Here is a 20,089-nt window from a genome sequence, read left to right as displayed (position 1 = left end):
AGACAATGTTTTAGAGTAAGAGGATTCAGGAGAATTCAGCCGCCAAGGAGAGAAACCCCGCTGTGTCTTTTTTCTTTATTCTGACACGAGCATGTCAGAATAGAGAAAAAAAAAAAAAGTCCCATTCAAAAGCATTGGGACATTACTATTGGCTATTTCTATTGCAATAGCCAATAGTAAACTAGCATTGTACCCGCCCTCTTTTGCAGTCAATTGCCGATAGTTATCTCTCTTTTTTTTTTCCCTCCACCTGCTGCTCCCCCCGGCATAAGAAAATCCGACGTACCTGTGACATGTAAATATGTGATGATAACAGGCGTCCCGGTTCAGGGCGAATCGGAACCGGAAGTCACCACTGGGGTTTTTATATTTTACTATATTAAGGAAAAATTATTGAAATTTTTGGGAAAAAAAGTTTTTTCCCCCCATTATGTTCCATTATTACCCATATTTTTGGTAAAATATAAAAGACAGGGTCACGTCGGGTAAATAGACACCAAACAGGTCATGCTTGAAAATTGCGCGCACCCGCGAAATCGCAAAAAACTACCATACCCGAAATTGACCATAGGTGACACTTTAAAAGCTTTTACAGCTCATCAGTTTAGTGTTATCAGTGATTGATGGCCCTAGAACGATTGCTCTCATTCCGACGTTCGCGACGATATGTCACATGTGCGGCGTAATGGGCGAAATCGTCGTTTTTGCACGTATGCGCACCCGATGCCTGTTTGCATGCGTGTATGTATGGGGGGGACTTTATTAAAAAAATGTATTCTTTTTTTTATTTGTAACTTTACATTTTTTGGGGGGGACTTACATTTTTTTTCCTATTTTTTTTCACTTAACTTTATTGCGATCACATAGGGGGGTTAGAAAACCCCCTTATGTGATAGCAAAATATGTGACAGGTCCTCTTTATGGAGACATCAAGGGTCTCCAAGACCCCCAATGTCACCTAGGACCCCCCTTAAGAAGCTGATGAAGCAGAGATCTGCTGCATCAGCTTCTCTCCAGCATCGGAAGCTGGAGAGTGACACAAGAATGCCGGCGGATCGCTTGTATATTAACGGGCATCGCTGCCTGTTTCCAAACAACGGGCATCTCCCGCTCGCACGTGCCCAGCGGCGTGCACGAGGGAGCGTGGCTGAGCGAACGTCTAAAGACGCCCGCTCAGATCTAGATAGCTCCTGGCCGGCCGGGAAGTGGTTAATGAATGTGGTAAAAATTCACTTTGCAAAGAATACCCAATTACGCACAAGAAAAAAACAAACAAGTGTTTTTGCTTGCACATGATTGCATGATGGATGTCTGCAGAGCTTCACCTCATTCAAATATTTCTAAACTTAAAAAATGTAAGCACCGACTTTAGATTGAAATGGGAAGCGAATTTAAACATCTGCTCTTAAAATATGATAGGTATATTGATTAAGGAATATAACAAGAAATTAAATTGATAGATGATAATATCCAGTTAATGCAGAATGCAAGTCTGTCTTCCCACAAACTATTTGGAGAAAAGGACAGAGTTAAAAGTATATCTGGACAAGTTTAATAATAATATTATTAGTAAAATTAGATAAAATGGCATTCTGCAGTGCACAGCCTGATAAATAGAACTATCTGTATCAAAATACATTTCATAAATCAAGATATAAAAACAGACAATTTATAGATGAAGAAAAAAATCTTTCCGATGCTTCTTCTCATTTCTCCTCTTTTATTCTTTCACAGTTTGCACAAAGAGACAAATATGTCCTAGACCATTTAATTCTAACAATACCAAATTTTTGAGTTGTGAACATGGTACTATGAAAAACAATACTATGACCCGTGGAGTGGGCTCTTTAGATATTCAAGCACATAGCTGTCATTTATAGACAGGATTACAGGGAATTGGTGAATGGGGACAGCATGGACTGGGATGTACTGACTCTGAGGTACCAATAAAGGATTTAAGAAAGAAATACAAAATCCATTCCCATCATTACATACAAATCCTAACATTTCTGTCTTCCTCCAACAAACAGTCGCTCACATAGAGAAAGTATCTGATACCACTGCAAAGCAATATTTTCTTACTAAAATTCCAACAAATTTTTTAATCAAGTCCAGGCCCCTTAGACACTTGCAAAATAATGACCGTATTGTTACTAAACCCAAGGGGGGGGGCAACATTGTAACTATAAATGATGAACAATATGAAATAAGGTGCCTTAATATTAAAAAAATAGGCATTGTATAAAACATTTCTAATGCTACAGTTGAAATGTTCAACAAACACTACGGCCTACAAATCCGTTTTAATTCCTAAACACACATGGGAGTTTTTACGAGTGTCCGCATCTTATGCTCTACCAAAGACGCAAAAGCAACATAACATGCCCCCCTCCCAATAGACCCATTATTTCAGAGGTAGGCAGTCTGGCTAAGAATGCCAGCAATACTGTGGCTGCCCATTTTAGACCCCACATCTTAAACTTGCCCTCATACACCAAGGAAACTATTTATCTATTACAATTAATTGAAGGGATGTATATAACATAGGAAGCCTGGTTAGTAGCAAAAGACAAAGAGGATCTATATAGCAGCCTTCCACATGGAAAGGCCCTAGAAATGGTTATAGCATTTGTGTACCAGAGAGGTCAGGACCAATTGAGTCTCAGTAAATTTGTCTTATTACAACTGGACTTATTTTTAATGCATAATCATTTTATCTACAGTGGCCTCCACTACCGCCAGGTGTAGGGCAAAGTGATAGGCACTTGCTGTGCCCCATCCTATGCCAAACTGAATTGGGGTGGGAGCACCATATTTTCTCCAGTGAAGCCTTGCCTTTTTTCCTGTGTCATGTATTATCATGGTACAGGTACAATGTTTTCATGATATGGGATGGCAGTCTAGAGAATTTAAGATACTTTGTTGATTGTTTAAATTCTAATGTATTTATTTTGAAATTCGCCATAAACTGTAGTCAAAAAGGTGTTCCCTTTTTAAATATTCTAATTTATGTATGGGATGTTAATATTCTAGCGAGTAATTTATATTGCAAGCTCATAGAAGGAAATACAATTTTGCATGCCGGCAGTGTGAATCGGATTACTCTGATCAAAAGCATTCCATACAATCAACATTTGTGACCAAAAAGGAATTGCACAGACAACAAAGATTTCTATAATGAGGCTAACATATTAAACGAAAGATTAGTACAAAGAGGTTTTATTAAAAAAAAAAAGTGCTTAAAAAGCATTTAACAAAGCTAAGAAGCAATCTAGAGGGTCTCTCTAATCTTTAGTAAAAAAAACAGAAAACAAAGAAGTCAATTCAATGAATATAAGGGTCAATCAAAAAGTAATGCCTCCATGTCTGTAATTTGAAATCTTTTAGAGTGACTGTGAATGTTCATCTACCATGTTATAGAGGTGTCCTTACCCCACTAATGTATGCTTTTCTTTTTCAGATCGAGTGATTAGAATCACGGATCTGTGGCTAAAACAATGAGCTGTAATTGACTTCCTGGCAAAAGAGGATTGCGCACCTAAGGAAATCCATAATCTGCTAAAGAATGTTTATGGGTATGCTGTAGTGGAATTTCAATTTCTCCTTCAAAATGTTTCACCCAGTGCTGCACATTGCTGATGTCCACTGCATCATCACTGTAGAGGACAATCAGCAATGTGATCCTTGCAATCGAATGTTGTAAATATTGTAAATGTATAAGAGTGATCAAAGTGATGTCTGATTATCTGATGGTAATAATTTAATGACAAAGCATTATGTAGATTGTAAAACAGCAGGGGTGATGTATCTAACATTATGTGGCTCTTTTTTGTTGGGATAACTAAACAGCTTTTTTAGAAGCATATATATGATTATATATTTAATAGAGCATAAAATCATGTATGGTGAAATGTAAAGTCTCTAAAAGTGTATTGATGGTTGTAGACATTTGAGATGTATTGTTTTCACCTCAATGCAAATGTATGCATACCATGCTAAATAAGGTTTTGTTTTTGTCTAATCCCTTTGTTTTTGCGGTCTTTGTACTCTGCTCTAAGTATTGTCTGTAACTTATCAGGGTTGCATGGATGTAACTTGGCATTCCCCTTGGTATGCTCCTCCCCTTGCTCCCTGGTGGGTTACCTGTGGGGGTGGCTATGGTGGTGTAATATTTGGGGATTTGCCAAATTCATCTTCTGTAAGGTAATGGCTGCTTCTGCGCATGGTCCCGTTTTCCGTGTAACTGGGAAACATGCACTTGATCGTGCAAACGTGCTCACCTCGGGTGCACAGGAAGTGATGCTCCTCCTTCTAATGGATTGGCCTATATAAAGGAGCCTGCATAATCCGTAGTTGCTGGATGATCTTCAGCAAGTTCCCTGTGTGCCAGCTACTCTGTTTGATTACCTGTTTCCTGTGCCTTACCTTGATTGTTCCTGACTACCTATGATCGCTGCCTGCCTCCTGACCTCAGCCTGTTTACTGAACTTTGCCTCTGCCCCACTGTTTTCTACTTCATTGCCTAGCTGGTTTGACTCCTTGGCTGTCCTTTGACCATGCTCCTGTCTGGTACTCTGCTGCCCGCTCGACTTGACCTCGGCTTCGTTTGACCAGTTTCTGATCCTGATTCTGGACTTCCATTCCAGCACAGTTTCTGCATCATCATTGGTACTCGTGCTACTCACTGTCACTCACCTTCTGTCTCCATCTTCAGGGGGTGAGGGGCACGAGCCGCAAGGGAAGCCTGCTCATCTACTGGTCTCCAACCAGGTACGTCATATCTTCTCTCTCTTCCCCCATTACCTGTGTTTGGGTGCCTTCTTTAGTGCAACTGGGCAGGGTGGAGTATTGTTGGTGGAGTAGAGAGCTGTGTAGGCTCTGGTTGTTCACTGATGGAATGCAGTTATAAGGTGTCCTTGCTCTGTGTTAAGTTTTCAATTTTGTGGGCAGGGCCAATTCTGGGCAGTGGTTCTCAACCTTTCTAGGGTCGGGACCCCTTGCTAACATTTGCCAAGTTGTTGTGACCCCCAACGGTAACATTAAGGGCCTGTTCACATGAGATCAGGTCCTGATCAGGTCCTGATCAGGTGCTGATCAGCAGACGTGGAGCTGCTGATGTAGTGCGTTTTTGATGCGTTTTCGGTCCGGATGCTGACAGTTAATTTTTTGTCAACGTTGATGACATCATAATAAGTGGAGCAAGAATACAATTTTTTCCTTTTTTCCCCCTTAGCTGCATTGCGTTGCGTTTCTGTTCCGTTTTCGTTGCGTTTTCGTTGCGTTTCGTGCGCGTTTGCGTATCCGGACCGTTTCCGGACCTGACAAAATGTGACATGCAGTATTTTTTCTGTCGTAAGCTGAACGGACTGCGCACGTGAGAACTGGAGCCCATAAAACACATAGGGATACATTGGGATGCATTTTGAGTGCAGCAGCGTACGGAGCCGGTCAGCACACAAAACGGACGTCGTGTGAACAGGCCCTTAGGGATGACGCAGCTGCTGCAGCGACGGTCTGGCGGGAGAACTGGCACTGCTGCGCTAGGAGAGGGCTGAGGAGGACTCTCACCTAGCACAACAGAAATCACACAACGACCCACAGGTTGAGAACCACTGCTGTAGATGAACAGTCATTGAGTGAATCCATGTGCTGAAATTCTTTTTTTAATTTCCTTGTTCATGATTTAAGTGAACCCAGGTTAATTGGACTCCTTTAGAGACTCCTTTAGATTATAGCTGCTTACCAGAGATCTGCTTCCTTGCCTGCTTCCTATCTGGGGAACGTCTGCACCACAGATCCTGCATCTCCAGTGGCAACGTTACCTACTGGTACCTGTGCCACTCCCTGTCCTTGCACACCTGTTAGCTGTCATTGGGCCTTCTATGCCCATGAGCTAGAGCTATGAGACAAGGCTTCTGACCTTAAACATGTTTACGCTAGAATTACGGAGATTAAGGGGGGATATGATTCTCATGTACAAGATGTTCAATGGTGACAGCAACACTGGCAACAAACTGTTTGAGATTAACTCCATTACAAAGACTAGAGGCCACCACCTAAAGTTGGTGGAGAAAAAATTCCAGCACAATGGGCGAAGAGGGTTCTTTACAGTAAGAGCGGTTAAGGTCTGGAACTCGCTGCCATCGGCAGTGATTTCAGCCAAGAGTGTAGATTTGTGCAAGAAACTTTTGGACAATTTCTTGAGGGACTGTAATATCCAGGGATGCCAGTATCCCTAAGAATGAGATGATGAGTGGACCTATATGGGTTGGACTTGATGGACGTATGTCTTTATTCAACCCCAAATACTTTGTAACGATGTAACTATGTAACTATGTATGCCACTTGACTGCAGTTCAAAGGCTAGGAATTGCATGACTGGTAATTGTAGCTAAGAAGGGGATCAATCCCATTAGTTTTTCTTAAGCAGCAAACAACTAGAGTTTTGGATTGAACTCATAGTTGACACAAACCAGAATTTAATTCCTATTTAAATAGATTTGTTTGTGTATTGAGAAAAATTAGAATGTTATGTTATTTCTATGTATGACAGAACTTTATTTCTCCACATAGCTATGTGAATTGTTTTTTTTAGTTTCATATGGAAATGTAAATAAGTTTTTAGACAATACTTTGACACCTTAAAAGTCCAATTTTATGTTTAGATGTATTGCCATATATTCACATAAGTGGAACAGATTTTTTAAAGCAGATGCCACAGTATAATTACAAATCTAGAAACTGTAAGGTGCAGCATTGAATTCTGTAATTCTGGTAAACTAAAATAATCTTATTTTGAAATATCACTGCTTTCTTACTGCATGCAAATATCCTTTTTTCATTTTGTGTACTATGAAACTGCAGTTATGCATTTAGTTAGGTAGCTATATGCTACAGCCATTGCAGTGACAGTTTGAAAAGAGTTAACGTGTTTGTTTAACAAATCAAGATAGCCTTGCTCAAGCAATTTTTGTTTTTTTATCGTGCACAGATAGCCCATGATGACTAACAATCTGTGTCCCATGTGTTTAAAAAGATGGTGTAATGCTTTAAAATATGTAGAGGGACTACCTATAGCCTCTCCCAACCAGAGATATACATTACCCTACATCATAGAGGATTAGCAAAAGCCTTAGTTTTCACCAGTAAAGCTTTAATGTCCTGCTTTGCTCAGGAAAAACTTGAAAATATTGTACTGATAGGTCTAATTACATTGAATATTTAGAGATGTTCCAAACACCTGCCAGAGAATGCAGTAGAGAGGGATTTACCTTCATAATAAGTGTGAATGTGCTATTCACAACGGCTCAGTACGGCTGATTTAATCCGTACATTGGCTGAAATCAGCTGTCCACGGCTGCACTTCGGTCAGCCGAACATGCTCTGCATGTTCCAACATCTGGATCAGCTGAGCCGAAGCTCCAGCAGCTGATGTCACGGCCGGCTCCACCCTGTTGTCATTGTTTAATGACAGTTCAGCATCCCCAAGTTATTTGGGGACGCTGATCTGTCATTATAACTGGGCAGAGCCAGCCATGAAATCCCGGCTGGCTCTGCCCAGCTGTCATTTGAGTGGCGTTCGGCCGGCTGTACACCCCGCTCCAGCTGTAACTTCATCTCAGTGGAGCATAAGCATGTGCCTTCAGCTCAGCTGAGCCGCTCGGCCGACTTCAGGCGCTGTACAGGCTATTGTGAATAGCCCATTCAGCAGCCCTACGGTTCGACTGATCCTTCGGCTAGCTTCGGTTTCTGGAGCCCTTCAGAGCTACGGCTGATCCCTCGGCTAGCTTTGTGAATAACCCCCTAAGTGTTTTGAGGTTATAATAGTATTTATGTAGATTCTGTTTCGCAATCTCCAGGCTGCTTGACAATCAATACCCATTTACTAAAGAATCTACTATTACACCCTCTCTAACCCTATGGGTAGATGCTGTTAACAGGATTATAAGAATAGAAGAATTATTTTTTAAAAATTGAAGAATTTATTACCCAGTTGAGCATCTGGCTCCACTTCTCTACATCATCTTACCTTCAAATCACCTCCCCCCCACCCAGTTATCTGCCATTGAGCAACATTAGAAAACTCTAAACCCTCCCCTATTCCCTTCCTGGTCCGAAGTACCTTTGTCTTACCCTGTTCTCACATAGTGAGTCAGAAACAAGTTCAGTTCAACAAATAGAAAATTATTAATATTTTAATTATTAATAAATAAATTGAAAACCTGCATGAAGGATCCTATGCCCACAGCTAATCCATAGGATGGCAAAAAAATCCTTTATAAAGTGTGATCCAATTTCCTATAATTGTAAGTTAGAGACATCTTGTAAGGACTTCTTTCCTATACATAGCTTGGTGTCCACTGTAAACACAGAAATGCTTTGTTTATTCCCAAAATCTATATAATTGAAAAATAAGTTAAAAATTAAGGGTCCAAACACTGAACCTCGGGGTACACCTTTGACAACCTTAGACCATTCAGAGTATGAATCATTTATCATTACCTTCTGAATATGGCTTTTAAGCCATTTTGCTATCCATTTACAGATTGAATTTTCTAAACCTATAGACCTTACCTTACAGATTGGCCATGTGTAGGGAACTGTGTTCAGCACTTTTGCAAAGTCCAAGTATACAATATCCATAGCCAGTTTTTCCTTTCTCATAAAAATAAAGATTTTTTTTGACAATGTCATGCTTTCATTAATCTGTGCTGACTATCACTTATAATATTTTATATTTAGCAAAAACTCTTCTATATGGTCCTTTATCAACCTCCTAAATATCTTTCCAACTATAGAAGTTAAACTTACAGGTCTGCAGTTACTTGATGTGAGGTCACGTAAGCAAACACCCATGTCCGAGTATATAGTGATGTTGTTTTCACCTATAGCAGTCGCCTTTCCCTTAAGGTTAGCAACCATTCCTACTGGTACTCGGATGCCCCCAGGACTTCGACTATATACTCTGGCAGTGGATGTCGCTACAGACCCGCAGTGTAAACGTAGTGTAGGGCAGTGGAAGGTGAGAGCTGAAGTGGAATCCAGAAATGAAGCTCCATGGTCAGGGCTGGCAGCAGACAATGAGTATTTGATAAACATAGTAAGAGGTCAGGGCAAGTAACAGACAAGGAGTATCTGGTAATCATAGCAAGAGGTCAGGGCAGGTAGCAGACAAACGAGAATCGTAGAAACATAGCCAAGGTCAGCCCAGGAACAAAAACAAACAGAAGCGCACTTGATCAGCCAGGAAATGCTATCACAAGCACTAAAGGAACAGGCTGATAGTGTTTAAAAAGAGCGCCTCCATGGACACAGACCAATCCCAGCTGGGGGGCATGAGGCAGAAGCATACTCCACAGCTGAGAGGTAAACCTGCAGCCAGCACACAAGCTGAAACACACTGTGGCCAGATGAATTAACCCACAGCTGATGGCTAGAGCTGCAGCTAGCGACACAGACAGATCATCTTACATAGGCTGTCTGACACTTGATAAAGACTTTGATCCCATTTTTAATATAGGCACCACAATGGCCTTGCACCAATCCATTGGTACCAAGCCATAAACTAATCTCTAACAATTTAAAAAAAAATGGCTTCAAAGTAATAGAGTTCAACTCTTTTAGAACATATGAATGTAAGCCATTTGGTGTAGATCAAGGGCCTCAAACCTTCAGCCTCCAGCTGTGGTGGAACTACAAATCCCATGAGGCATTGCAAGATTCTCACAGCCACAGACATGACTCCCGAAGAGAGATGCATCATGGGATTTGTAGTTTCACCACAGCTGGAGGGCCTGAGGTTTGAGACCCCTGGTAGTGGTACTGTAGATAATTTGAGCTCCACCATTTTCCTTTGTATACACAGAGCTAAAAAGCTATTTAATACATTTTAATAAGTTTGCATTTTCATTGTCCCCAGTCACCAACTCTAAGTTATCTTGTAAAGGGACCTACATATTTGGATAGGAACTTTTAGCTATTAATACATTTAAAGTTTTTTGTGAGTTTGGCTCAGCCAGTTGACATCCGCGGTGTTAAACCCCCTTCCCATCCAGGCCATTTTTTCAGTATTCAGCGCTGTGGTACTTTGACTGACATTTATTCCGTCATGCAACACTGTACTGAAATGAATTTTATACCCTTTTTTGGGGACAGATAGAGCTTTCTTTTGGTGGTATTTATTCACCACTGGGGTTTTTATTTTTTACTATATTAAGGAAAAATTACTCTGGACAGGTGCAGCCAATGCTGCAGTGCCGTCCGTCCGTTTTTTTACAACGGGTGGACGGCAACTGGTTAAACTAAATTAGTATGTGAACAGACTGCACTATCCAGGGCATCCCAATACTTAAGACTTTATTGAAATTCACAGCAAATCCAGTATAACAGTGAATAAAAGTGTATAAAGCAATACCAGCACTGCACACCCCCAACCAGCTACAACCTCTCACATGTTTCACCCGTAGGCTTATTCATAGAGTTAACAAATACAGACCAGTATCTTACTTAAATGTGTTCAAAAACTCCACCCTACACAGATCCAGGAAGCAATGCTAACTGATGGATAGGTTAACTCTTAACCGGCTGGTGTATAAGGGTCAGTAGAGCACAAAGAAACTACTAATCCCATCATACATATTATAATATCCACGCTAACAATACCAAATGAAGTCAGATGTTTTAACTCAATCTCATCAAACCGCAATCTCCCTGTCAACTGTGCAGGGTATGAAACAGTGCACCAAAGAGAAATATATAAAATGTCAAACTCTCTTGAGAATACATACAAATGTATAAACAAATAAATGCACACATAATTAAGTGACTATAACAGATGAGTGGCTCCTCTCACCCGAATAGACCAAAATATCAGCCCTATAAAACACATAGCTTAGTCACCATGAAGATATATTATACATACATATTTTAGTGATGTGGCAACATTGTCAGAGGATATGCAGCCTTGCAACCCGGTACTCTGGCTATAGAATAATGCTTGTAAATGACAAGCAGTCATTGGTCAGCGCGGTTACCTGACCAAGCTGACCAATGAGAAGCACTTCTTGCTAAGAAGCATCATATCACAGTTCCTCCATTGATTGCTATGTGCTTTTCATTTGCAGCCTGCCAGTTCTTTCTATTCAGCCGTTATATCATCTCTCTCCTCTATTGCTGACAATAGGGTGGTTCCGTTCACAAGTATGGTCTCCTGAAGCACCCTTACATGAGCACTGCTGGCCACACTACATCCTAATATGCGGGCAGCGCCTAAGCCCAGCATTCAAAGCCATAGCCCTCCTCCTCTTCCAATGGCATTGGTTAAAGCGGCTGCCCCACCAGATGTTTGGGTAAGTGGCACAGAGCAAACACACCAGCTGTAAGTGTTTCTGGACTTTTCGTAAGTCTATTTTATCTCCTATGCTAAACTGACCAATACAAATGTAATTAGGATAAAAACTGTGAGGTTATATAATGGAATTTAGTATTTTCAAAATCTATACAACATTTAAGCTGATCTAAATTAAAAAGGAGCAGAGGTATCTCAGCTATATAAAAAACAAGCAAAACAATAAAAAAATCAAATTATATGATTACATATTTGGCACCAATTTTAGAGCAAACAACACAGCCTTTCCATAAGCCACATATGACAGTGTACAGTATATCCAATCATAACAGAACCACATGTTAAATTTCATGTCATTTTTTTCGGTGGAGCTGGTTGGAATCCAGATGTTAAGGTGCCCATACACCTTACGATTATCGTACGATAATCGTATGCGATCGACTTTTCGTACGACAATCGTAACGTGTGAATAGAGTGCCCGACCGATAGTACTGTACAATCGTACGACTTTTGACGGTCAAGCATGTTTGAAAACTTTGGTTGATCGTACGATGTTCGCATGGTTGGTGGCGTTTCCGTCCGTCAAAAGTCGTACGATTAACACTGCGCATGCGCAAACGAAAATAATTGCGGTCAATTACCGCAAGTCGTCCAGGTGTTTTTTTCTAACTACCGCTGATTGAACCTTGCGATAATCGGGGCAGGATGGGGCCGTCGTACGAAAATCGTACGACGGTTCGATCATCGGACGATAATCGTAAGGTGTATGGGCACCTTTAGTCTTGACATCTGTTCTGATCAGCAGGGAATACGTGCATGGATCCCCTGTGGATTGAAACTGAGGGCACCTGTCTGAAAGAGGCCTTACATTCTTCATAACACCTGTAGCAGTTCAACAAAAATTAACAGAAAGTCACAAGATATAGCAGAAACAAAGTCTTTTTACACCAAGAAATAAATGTCTTTTTTTCCTTGTAGAAATTAGAGAAATCACATATACAAACTTTAAAATACTGGATACTTTTATTGTCCATATGTTAAATCCCAAAACTAATTGTGAATCCAGATCAGTGTTTATATTTATTAGATAGATATTATTTATGCACTTATCTGCATTTCAAAATCATTTCTTGACCACCACTGCTCCTCCTCTTGTCCTTTCTCAGCAAAATATTAGATAATTGTAACCCAATCTTATGATTCCTAATGCAATATTTATATAACACTGTTTATTCCAGAAATAAATATATCAAGGGGATTACCATGCTTTTATTAAAGTATTAGCATTATTATTATACAGAATTTAAATAGTGCCAACAGTTTGCGCAGTGCTTTACAATATAAGAAAGACTTTACAGTTACAATACAAGTCAAGGTAAGATAATAAGGAGGGCCCTGCCTGTGAAAGTTTACAATCACAATTAATGAGTCTGTCCCTTTAAAAATTATTTGTCATTTGTCTAATGCATGCTTGTATTGATATATTTAATTCTGTACATGTGTTTAAAATAAAGTAGTTCTAAAGTTTCATATAAGCTGTGGCATGTCATTCTAAAACAATTCATCCCCTCACAGCTACCTCCTCATGGTTCACTTCTCCCTCCCTTTTAGATTGCACGCCCTCAGGGCAGGGCCCTCCTTACCATCTTGTCTTGAACTGTATTGTAATTGTAATGTAAAGCGCTGCGCAAACTGTTGGCACTATATAAATCCTGTATAATAATAATAATAATAATAATTCTAAATTCCATAGTTTTATATATACAGCTTATATTTACCACCTGCAGACCAACCACTATACATACTGTATATGGCAGGTTTGCTTCCCTATTGTTCCAGGAAGATATACCTGTATGCCCTCCCATTCCTGTCTGTGTGCGTGCACTTGGCATTTGTAGAAGTTGCTCCTCCCATTGTCTTTAGACAGCAGAGAGCATCGGCTTCACGTACAAAATTGATCGGCCTTGTGATTGCTGTGATTGGTTATCACAGCGATCTCATGGCAACAGTGGCGACTCTAGGAACAATATGTAAGGGGGGCTCATAAGATACCACAGTCAAAACTGGGGGGCACTAATAATTTTCACCACTAAATCATACCACTGAAATAAACAAAATAAGTATATATAAATAAGGTTACAAAATACAAGAGTAATGCGGTATGCGATGATACCTTTTTATTGTACTAACCTATTACTTAAAAGACAAACTTTTACGAGTTTTCCTTTCTTCCTCAGGTATTGCTTCAGACCTGAGAAAGAGGAAAACTCTCAAAAGCTTTTCTTTATAGTTTAAAGCAATTTCAGCAAACACCGGGGCTGTGTAAATAATCCCCAATGTTATATAGCAATGCTGAATACCACCAGCTATAAAGGACTACAAATCCCAGCAAAACATAGAGCAATGCAGAATAATAGTATATACATTTGCTACATACTCTGTGCTGCCACTCTACTCCGGGGTGCCAGCCTGATGTCTTGGGCAGAGGGTGTCAGGAGGGGTGTCGAGGGTCTTAGTAAGGGGAGATGTGCGGGTGGCAGAAGAGCTGTGAGCAGGCATCGCATAGCTCCCCAGAAAGCTGCCACAAGGTCCCCAGCAAGCGCCAGACCTAAAACACCTGAGTCAATTTGTCAAAATGTAAGTACTGGCATCTGTTTTTAGTATTGGGTCAAAGGTCAGTTATAGCGCAGAGTACAGAGGTCAGCGGTGTAACGCAGAGTGTGGAGGTCAATAATGTAGCGCAGAGTGTGGAGATCAGTAATGTAACGCAGAGTGCGGAGGTCAGCTGTGCATGTAACGCAGAGTGCGGGGGTCAGCGTTACATGTAACACAGAGTGCGAGGTCAGTGGTGCGTGTAACACTGAGTGGGAGGTCAGCGCTGCATGTAACACAGATAGAAAAGGGGACTTACAGTGCTGATGTGAAATTCATGTTCTCTGTCCTCATGCCCTCTAGACTTGTGCGCCGTCAAAAAATTTGTTTCGTTTTGGAATATCCGTTATTTCGTATTTTGTAATTCGTGTCCGAAACTCAATTCGCATTCGTACGAAATATGAATTTTCGTTAGTTTCGGCACATTTTCGTAACTTTACGAACCTTCGTTATGATGAAGTTAAAAAGCAAAAATACCTTTGTTAATATTGGAGTCGATGTGGTAGTTGTTTTTTTTAATCCGAAATACAAATTCCGTTAACGGATTCCGGATCCGAATTTCGTATTTCGTATTAAAAAAAAAACTACCATCAACTCCAATATATTAACAAAGGTATTTTGCTTTTTAACTTCAATATAACGAATGTTGGTAACGGAACGAAATTCCGTTAATGGAATGTCGTATTTCCTGCCTGTATTCATTGTAATGCAACTCTCAGCAGCAAAAGAGAAAACCTCTGATTGGTCTACCAAACGAAATACGAATTCCATTAACAGATTTCGGATCCGAATTTCGTATTTCGTATTTAAAAAAAACTACCATCAACCCCAATATATTAACACAGGTATTTTGCTTTTTAACTTCAATATAACGAATGTTCATAACAGAACGAAATTCCGTTAATGGAATTTCGTATTTCCTGCCTGTATTCATTGTAATGCAACTCTCAGCAGCAGAAGAGAAAACCTCTGATTGGTCGACCAAACGAAATACGAATTCTGTTAACGGATTCCAGGTCCGAATTTCGTATTTCGGATTAAAAAAAAAACTACCATCAACTCCAATATATTAACAAAGGTATTTTGCTTTTTAACTTCAATATAACGAATGTTTGTAACGGAACGAAATTCCATTAATGGAATTTCGTATTTTCTGCCTGTATTGTAATGCAACTCTCAGCAGCAGAAGAGAAAACCTCTGATTGGTCAACCAAACGAAATACAAATTCCATTAACGGATTCCGGATTCGAATTTTGTATCAACTCCAATATTAACAAAGGTATTTTGCTTTTTAACTTCAATATAACGAATGTTCGTAACGGAACGATAACGGAATTTCGTATTTCCTATGTGTATTGTAATGCAACCCTCAGCAGCAGCGGATCCGTATTTCGGATTTAAAAAAAATCTTGTCATGTTGTTCAACTTCAAATTTCGTATTTCGGATCTAATTCGGAAACTGCCATTCGGATTTCGGATGCTTCCGAATTTCAGGAAAATTTGTACGAATTTCGATTCGTTACGAAACGAATCACACATGTCTAATGCCCTCTTCTTCCTCTCCGGGTGGTGGCGGGGGGAGGGGGAGCAAAGATGTTTCCTGGAGGAAAATGCCCAAGCAGCCGTGATGTGATTATTTGCCTTTGCAGGTCCCGCTCTGCTGAAGTACACAGGCAGCCAATGGCAGTGCTGCATTCTCCCTCCCAGCCAATAGCAGCTGAGGTGAACGGGGGAAGATTCAGGTGGCTGCCGTCTGCTGTTTACTTTCACTTCAGCAGAGCTGTCAAAAAGCTACTAGCAGTACCACAAGTTAAAAAATAAAAGGAAAAAACAATTTTAAAAAGGAAACTAATCCAGCCACCATATCTAAGAGCTGTTAAGCTGCAGAGCCAAAGGAAATATCACTGCTCCAATTCCTTAGCCACCATTAGGACTCCCCAGGTGCTGGTCTAATAGATGTGTCTCCACCTTAGAATGCAGCAGTATACGAACAGACAGCACTAATCAGAGAATTTCAATACTGCAGACTTTATTGAAATTATTGAAATTCACAGCAAATCCAGTATATCAGTGAATAAAAGTGTATAAAGTAACAAATGCCAGCACTGCACACCCCCAACCAGCTACAGCTCTCGGCGGGGTGACACTCGGTTACCGCTCCGGGTGTCACCCAGCCTCGGGACGCCCCTGCTCATTAGTTAAAGGTAAAACCAAAATTGATATGATAACACATGTAAATACATAAATCAAAAGTGTATGTAAAAAAAACTGCATCCAGAGTTATAAAAAGTGTAAGTACACGTTAAAAACAATATAAATATAAAATCGGAAAAAATAATCACGAACTAACCTCTTGATCAATCTACAATGATAATGTATTATCCATACATGAAATATCCAATGTAAAGAACATTCTCAATCTACAATATTATATATCCTACATTAAATATTCTAAATAAAGTATTGAGACGTCTCCTTAATGGATATACATTGATCATTAGCATAATCTCCTAAAAATACTATCAATTAAGTAACAGATGATTACTAAAAATCTTTCTTATCATAAAGGTCTTATAATAAAATATAAATAATCAAAATTTTGAATATCATAATATATGCTCTAAGGACATCAAATATGATAGATATTATCTGGAAACTACACTACTAAGGCTTGTTAGGCAAACAGAGAAACCCATAAAAAGTAGCTGAATGGTCCTAGGTTTATTTAAAATACTATATTCTAAGAACCATCAAGAAAAAGATCTTCCAAACACAGGTGTCCTAGGCAATTGCCCAGAACCTCAATATTTCAGAAAATGTCAAAAGCACAAATGTATTATCAAGTGATAAAGAAGACCAGAATCCATCAAAACTCATAACTGTTCAGATCAATCATAATAATATGTAACATCCCACTCAAAGTTTAAACCTTCAGGGATGCGAGTGTCTAGCTTGAAAATCCCAAAAAACGTCCCTTTTTGTCAAAAGGGAACCTCGATCCCCTCCTCTTAAAGGTGTATCAACTCATTCTATAATCTGTACCTTCATACTTTTAATATTACTATTATTATAGTGACAAAAATGTTTAGCTACGTTAGTATTCTTAGAGGATCTAATATTGGATAAATGATCTTTCATGCGGTCACACAGTCGTCTTGTGGTCTTACCTATATACTGTTTGTGACAGATGGTACAAGAAATTATATGTATAACAAATCGGGTCTGACAATTGGCTAGCTGGTTAATGTTAAATGTTGTCCCATTAGAATAAGAAAAGAAAAGCTGTTAAGCTGCAATACATAACATATTTGTTTTTGGGTTAAGAGCGGTATGCTTTAACTACAGTAGAGAAAGGTTTGGCTACAAGCCTGGCAGTACTGTTTTCTTCTCAAGAATGGCAGAAATACAAATCTTTTGGCAGGTAAAGTAGCTTTATAATGTTCCAACTGTATGTTTAGCTGTTTGCCCAGCATTACATTGTATCCAACCCTAATTTACAAATTTGGGAATGTGATTCCTTTGTCTGCAATAATACACTTAAGGCTTCATTTATAAAACTTCTGGCAGCTGCTGCTTGTATGGCGCTAGCCCCCTAGATGGTGCTGACAAGTTTAGGAAGTTTTATAAATTAAGCCCTTAATGAGTCCTTTTTATGCCCAAAAATACATTGCCAGTCCCATTCATCCTGTTTCCTTCAGACCATGTTAGGCAGAAAAGCAGATCCAACCTAGCATGATCAGTTGGTGTCTGTGCCTTCTGAATGGGAACTACAGGATGGCAAGCCAATATACACAGCCTGCCTGTAGGCCTGTGGTCAAACTGCTGTTGACATGCCCCCTGCCCTGTCTTCTGCTTGGGAGCTACAGAATGCTGAGTGTGCCTCAGTGGTCAGACGTCTGTGGACACAAAATGTTTGTCTTAGAATGGTATGCTACATGATTTAAACATTTTGGACAGACAGGGCTCACTACAATTTAAGCTTTATGATGCTTTTTTTTATTAGTGTTACTTACGTGCTATGCCTATGTTATGTTATTTCTATATTCATGAACAGCTGTTCCAGATATTTTGAGGGATTTGTACAAAATGTAATGTTTAAAGGTAGTTACACTTTAAATCCCCTCCTAAGTGTTAATTCTTATATGTACAAATATCAATATTTATTTTTCTTTTCTTTGATTATTAAAGTCTAACTCTAAGCTCTGAAGTATAACTCCTAAATCTATGTATAACTATAAAGAAAAAATGCTGCCATCAGTTACACTTTAAAGAAAACCAGTATTGAGAGAAATATGCAGCTGCCATTGCCATCCTACTCCTTACAATGGTAGCTGTCTAGCCGTTCCTGACTTCAATATTTTCTGAATCACTGACTTATGCAAATTAGAAAGTCAAGTGAAGTCAGAACTCTGATCTGATCTGCATACTTTGTTGCTGGTCAGTGACCCACAACTTCATGCAATTGGATCAGCATCACAGCCAGGCAGCTAACATTTTTACATAGTAATTACATAGTATTTGAGGTTGAATAAAGACATTAGTCCATCAAGTCCAACCTATTAGGATCTCATTCTAGGAGTACCCGTACCCCTGTATATTACGGTCCCTTAAGAAATCGTCCAAAAGTTTCTTGAACAATTCCACATTATTCTATCCACGTACACACCACCTCATCTATGCCCATAGCCCTCAGCTTGTGTAGCAAGCGTTTGTGTGGTACCGTATCAAAAGCCTTTGAGAAATCCAGATATACCACATCCACCGGCTTACCTCCGTCCATATCTCTACTTAAATTTATAAGGTTTTTTTATCACAATGTGTGCATTGAGGAATAGTAAAAAACAAAAACATTTGTAGTAGTTTTTCTTTTGCTGTTTGTGCCTTCCTGTTCTGCTGACACCGAGAGGCACTGCTTCTTGCACAGGTATCACACAGAAATAAAGCTGAATCTATCTTATAAATACCATTTAGGGTATGTCTATTCCAGATCTGGAGAAGATCTGCAAACACAGTGCAATGCATTCTTGCTGCATTTTTACTGCAATTTTGCCTGTTTTTTTAGCTTAAAATTGACTTTTAGGTGTAGTCTAGTGTGTTCTAGTGTGTTTGCATGTGTTCGTATGCATTATTGATGCATTTCCATGCATTCCAGGGCATTCCAGACCTTAGATCTTGGTCCATAAAACGCAAAATTTTCCTTGGCATCATTCGTGACTCTTTGTATAATAAAAGCACTACCTATAAGTCTACTTGTGTAAGGTACCCAGGTTACACAGGTTTAAGATTTTACTACCCACTTAGCTGTGTTGACTTTTTTACAGCTATTAATGGCATTCAGCAGATCCCTATCTATCACAGAGATAAACAGAAGTTATACCACATTACAGTACAGCTCACACCAACAAACCAAAATTTCAGCATACTGTATATAGCATGCAACAGGTGTGTATATATATCTTACCGCCTCCGTTTTTATAGCAGAGATAAGGGAATCTCCAGACATTGGCCAGATCCACTGAAAAACCAACAACTGATAGAAGAAAGTCAATTTTCTTGCCCCAGTGCTCCCTTTCTGGCTCTTCAATCACTGGTACCTCATATTTCTGAGAAGTATCTGGGGCGATAACTGCGTTATTTGTATACTGGATACCATTCTGTTCCTTGACTAAAATCAGTTCAACTTCTTTCTTTTCTGGGGAAAACTCATTGAAAGGAACCACAGCTGATAATCTATGGTCAGAATGAGCCTTAATGAAGAGCTTAGATTTCGGCATCGGAAAAGTGTTAGCCGTGCAACAAGATATGTATAAGATTTTTGAGAAAAGTAAACAGAGTGCAGTCTTCAATCTTTTTTTTCTTCAACTTTTCTTGCTGAAAGAGTAAGATAAACAATCAGTAAACATATTTTTTCCATCTGGGTATTAAAATATTTTATACAACTTGTGTTGCTGGATTTAGTAATTAAATAAGCTTTATAAACAAATTGGTCTAGTTTTCTATATTAAGCTAGGCTCCTTAATATAGCTGCTAACAGTCCCTGATTTCCAGAAACAGTCTGAGATTTTTTGTGACATATCCCTGGATATGTG

At 39.5% G+C, this 20,089-nt stretch overlaps 1 protein-coding gene across 1 annotated transcript in view; it reads right to left on the bottom strand.

Moving 5' to 3' along the window:
* Positions 1–19,870, bottom strand: part of LOC108797886 (sodium-dependent noradrenaline transporter-like) — a gene marked incomplete at its 3' end in the record, with an annotated part of 45,065 nt that extends 25,195 nt beyond the window's left edge. The window contains exon 1 of the mRNA XM_018569582.1: positions 19,462–19,870. Within this exon, the coding sequence (XP_018425084.1) occupies positions 19,462–19,774 (313 nt within the window). The remainder of the gene's footprint in view (positions 1–19,461) is intronic.
* Positions 19,871–20,089: the final 219 nt, after the last annotated feature.

Source organism: Nanorana parkeri, unplaced genomic scaffold (genome assembly GCF_000935625.1).
Source record: "Nanorana parkeri isolate BGI_ZX_2015 unplaced genomic scaffold, ASM93562v1 scaffold1362, whole genome shotgun sequence".
Lineage (NCBI taxonomy): Eukaryota > Metazoa > Chordata > Amphibia > Anura > Dicroglossidae > Nanorana > Nanorana parkeri.
The sequence above is the reverse complement of the archived record's forward strand: the minus strand, read 5'-3'. Positions and strand labels throughout refer to the sequence as shown.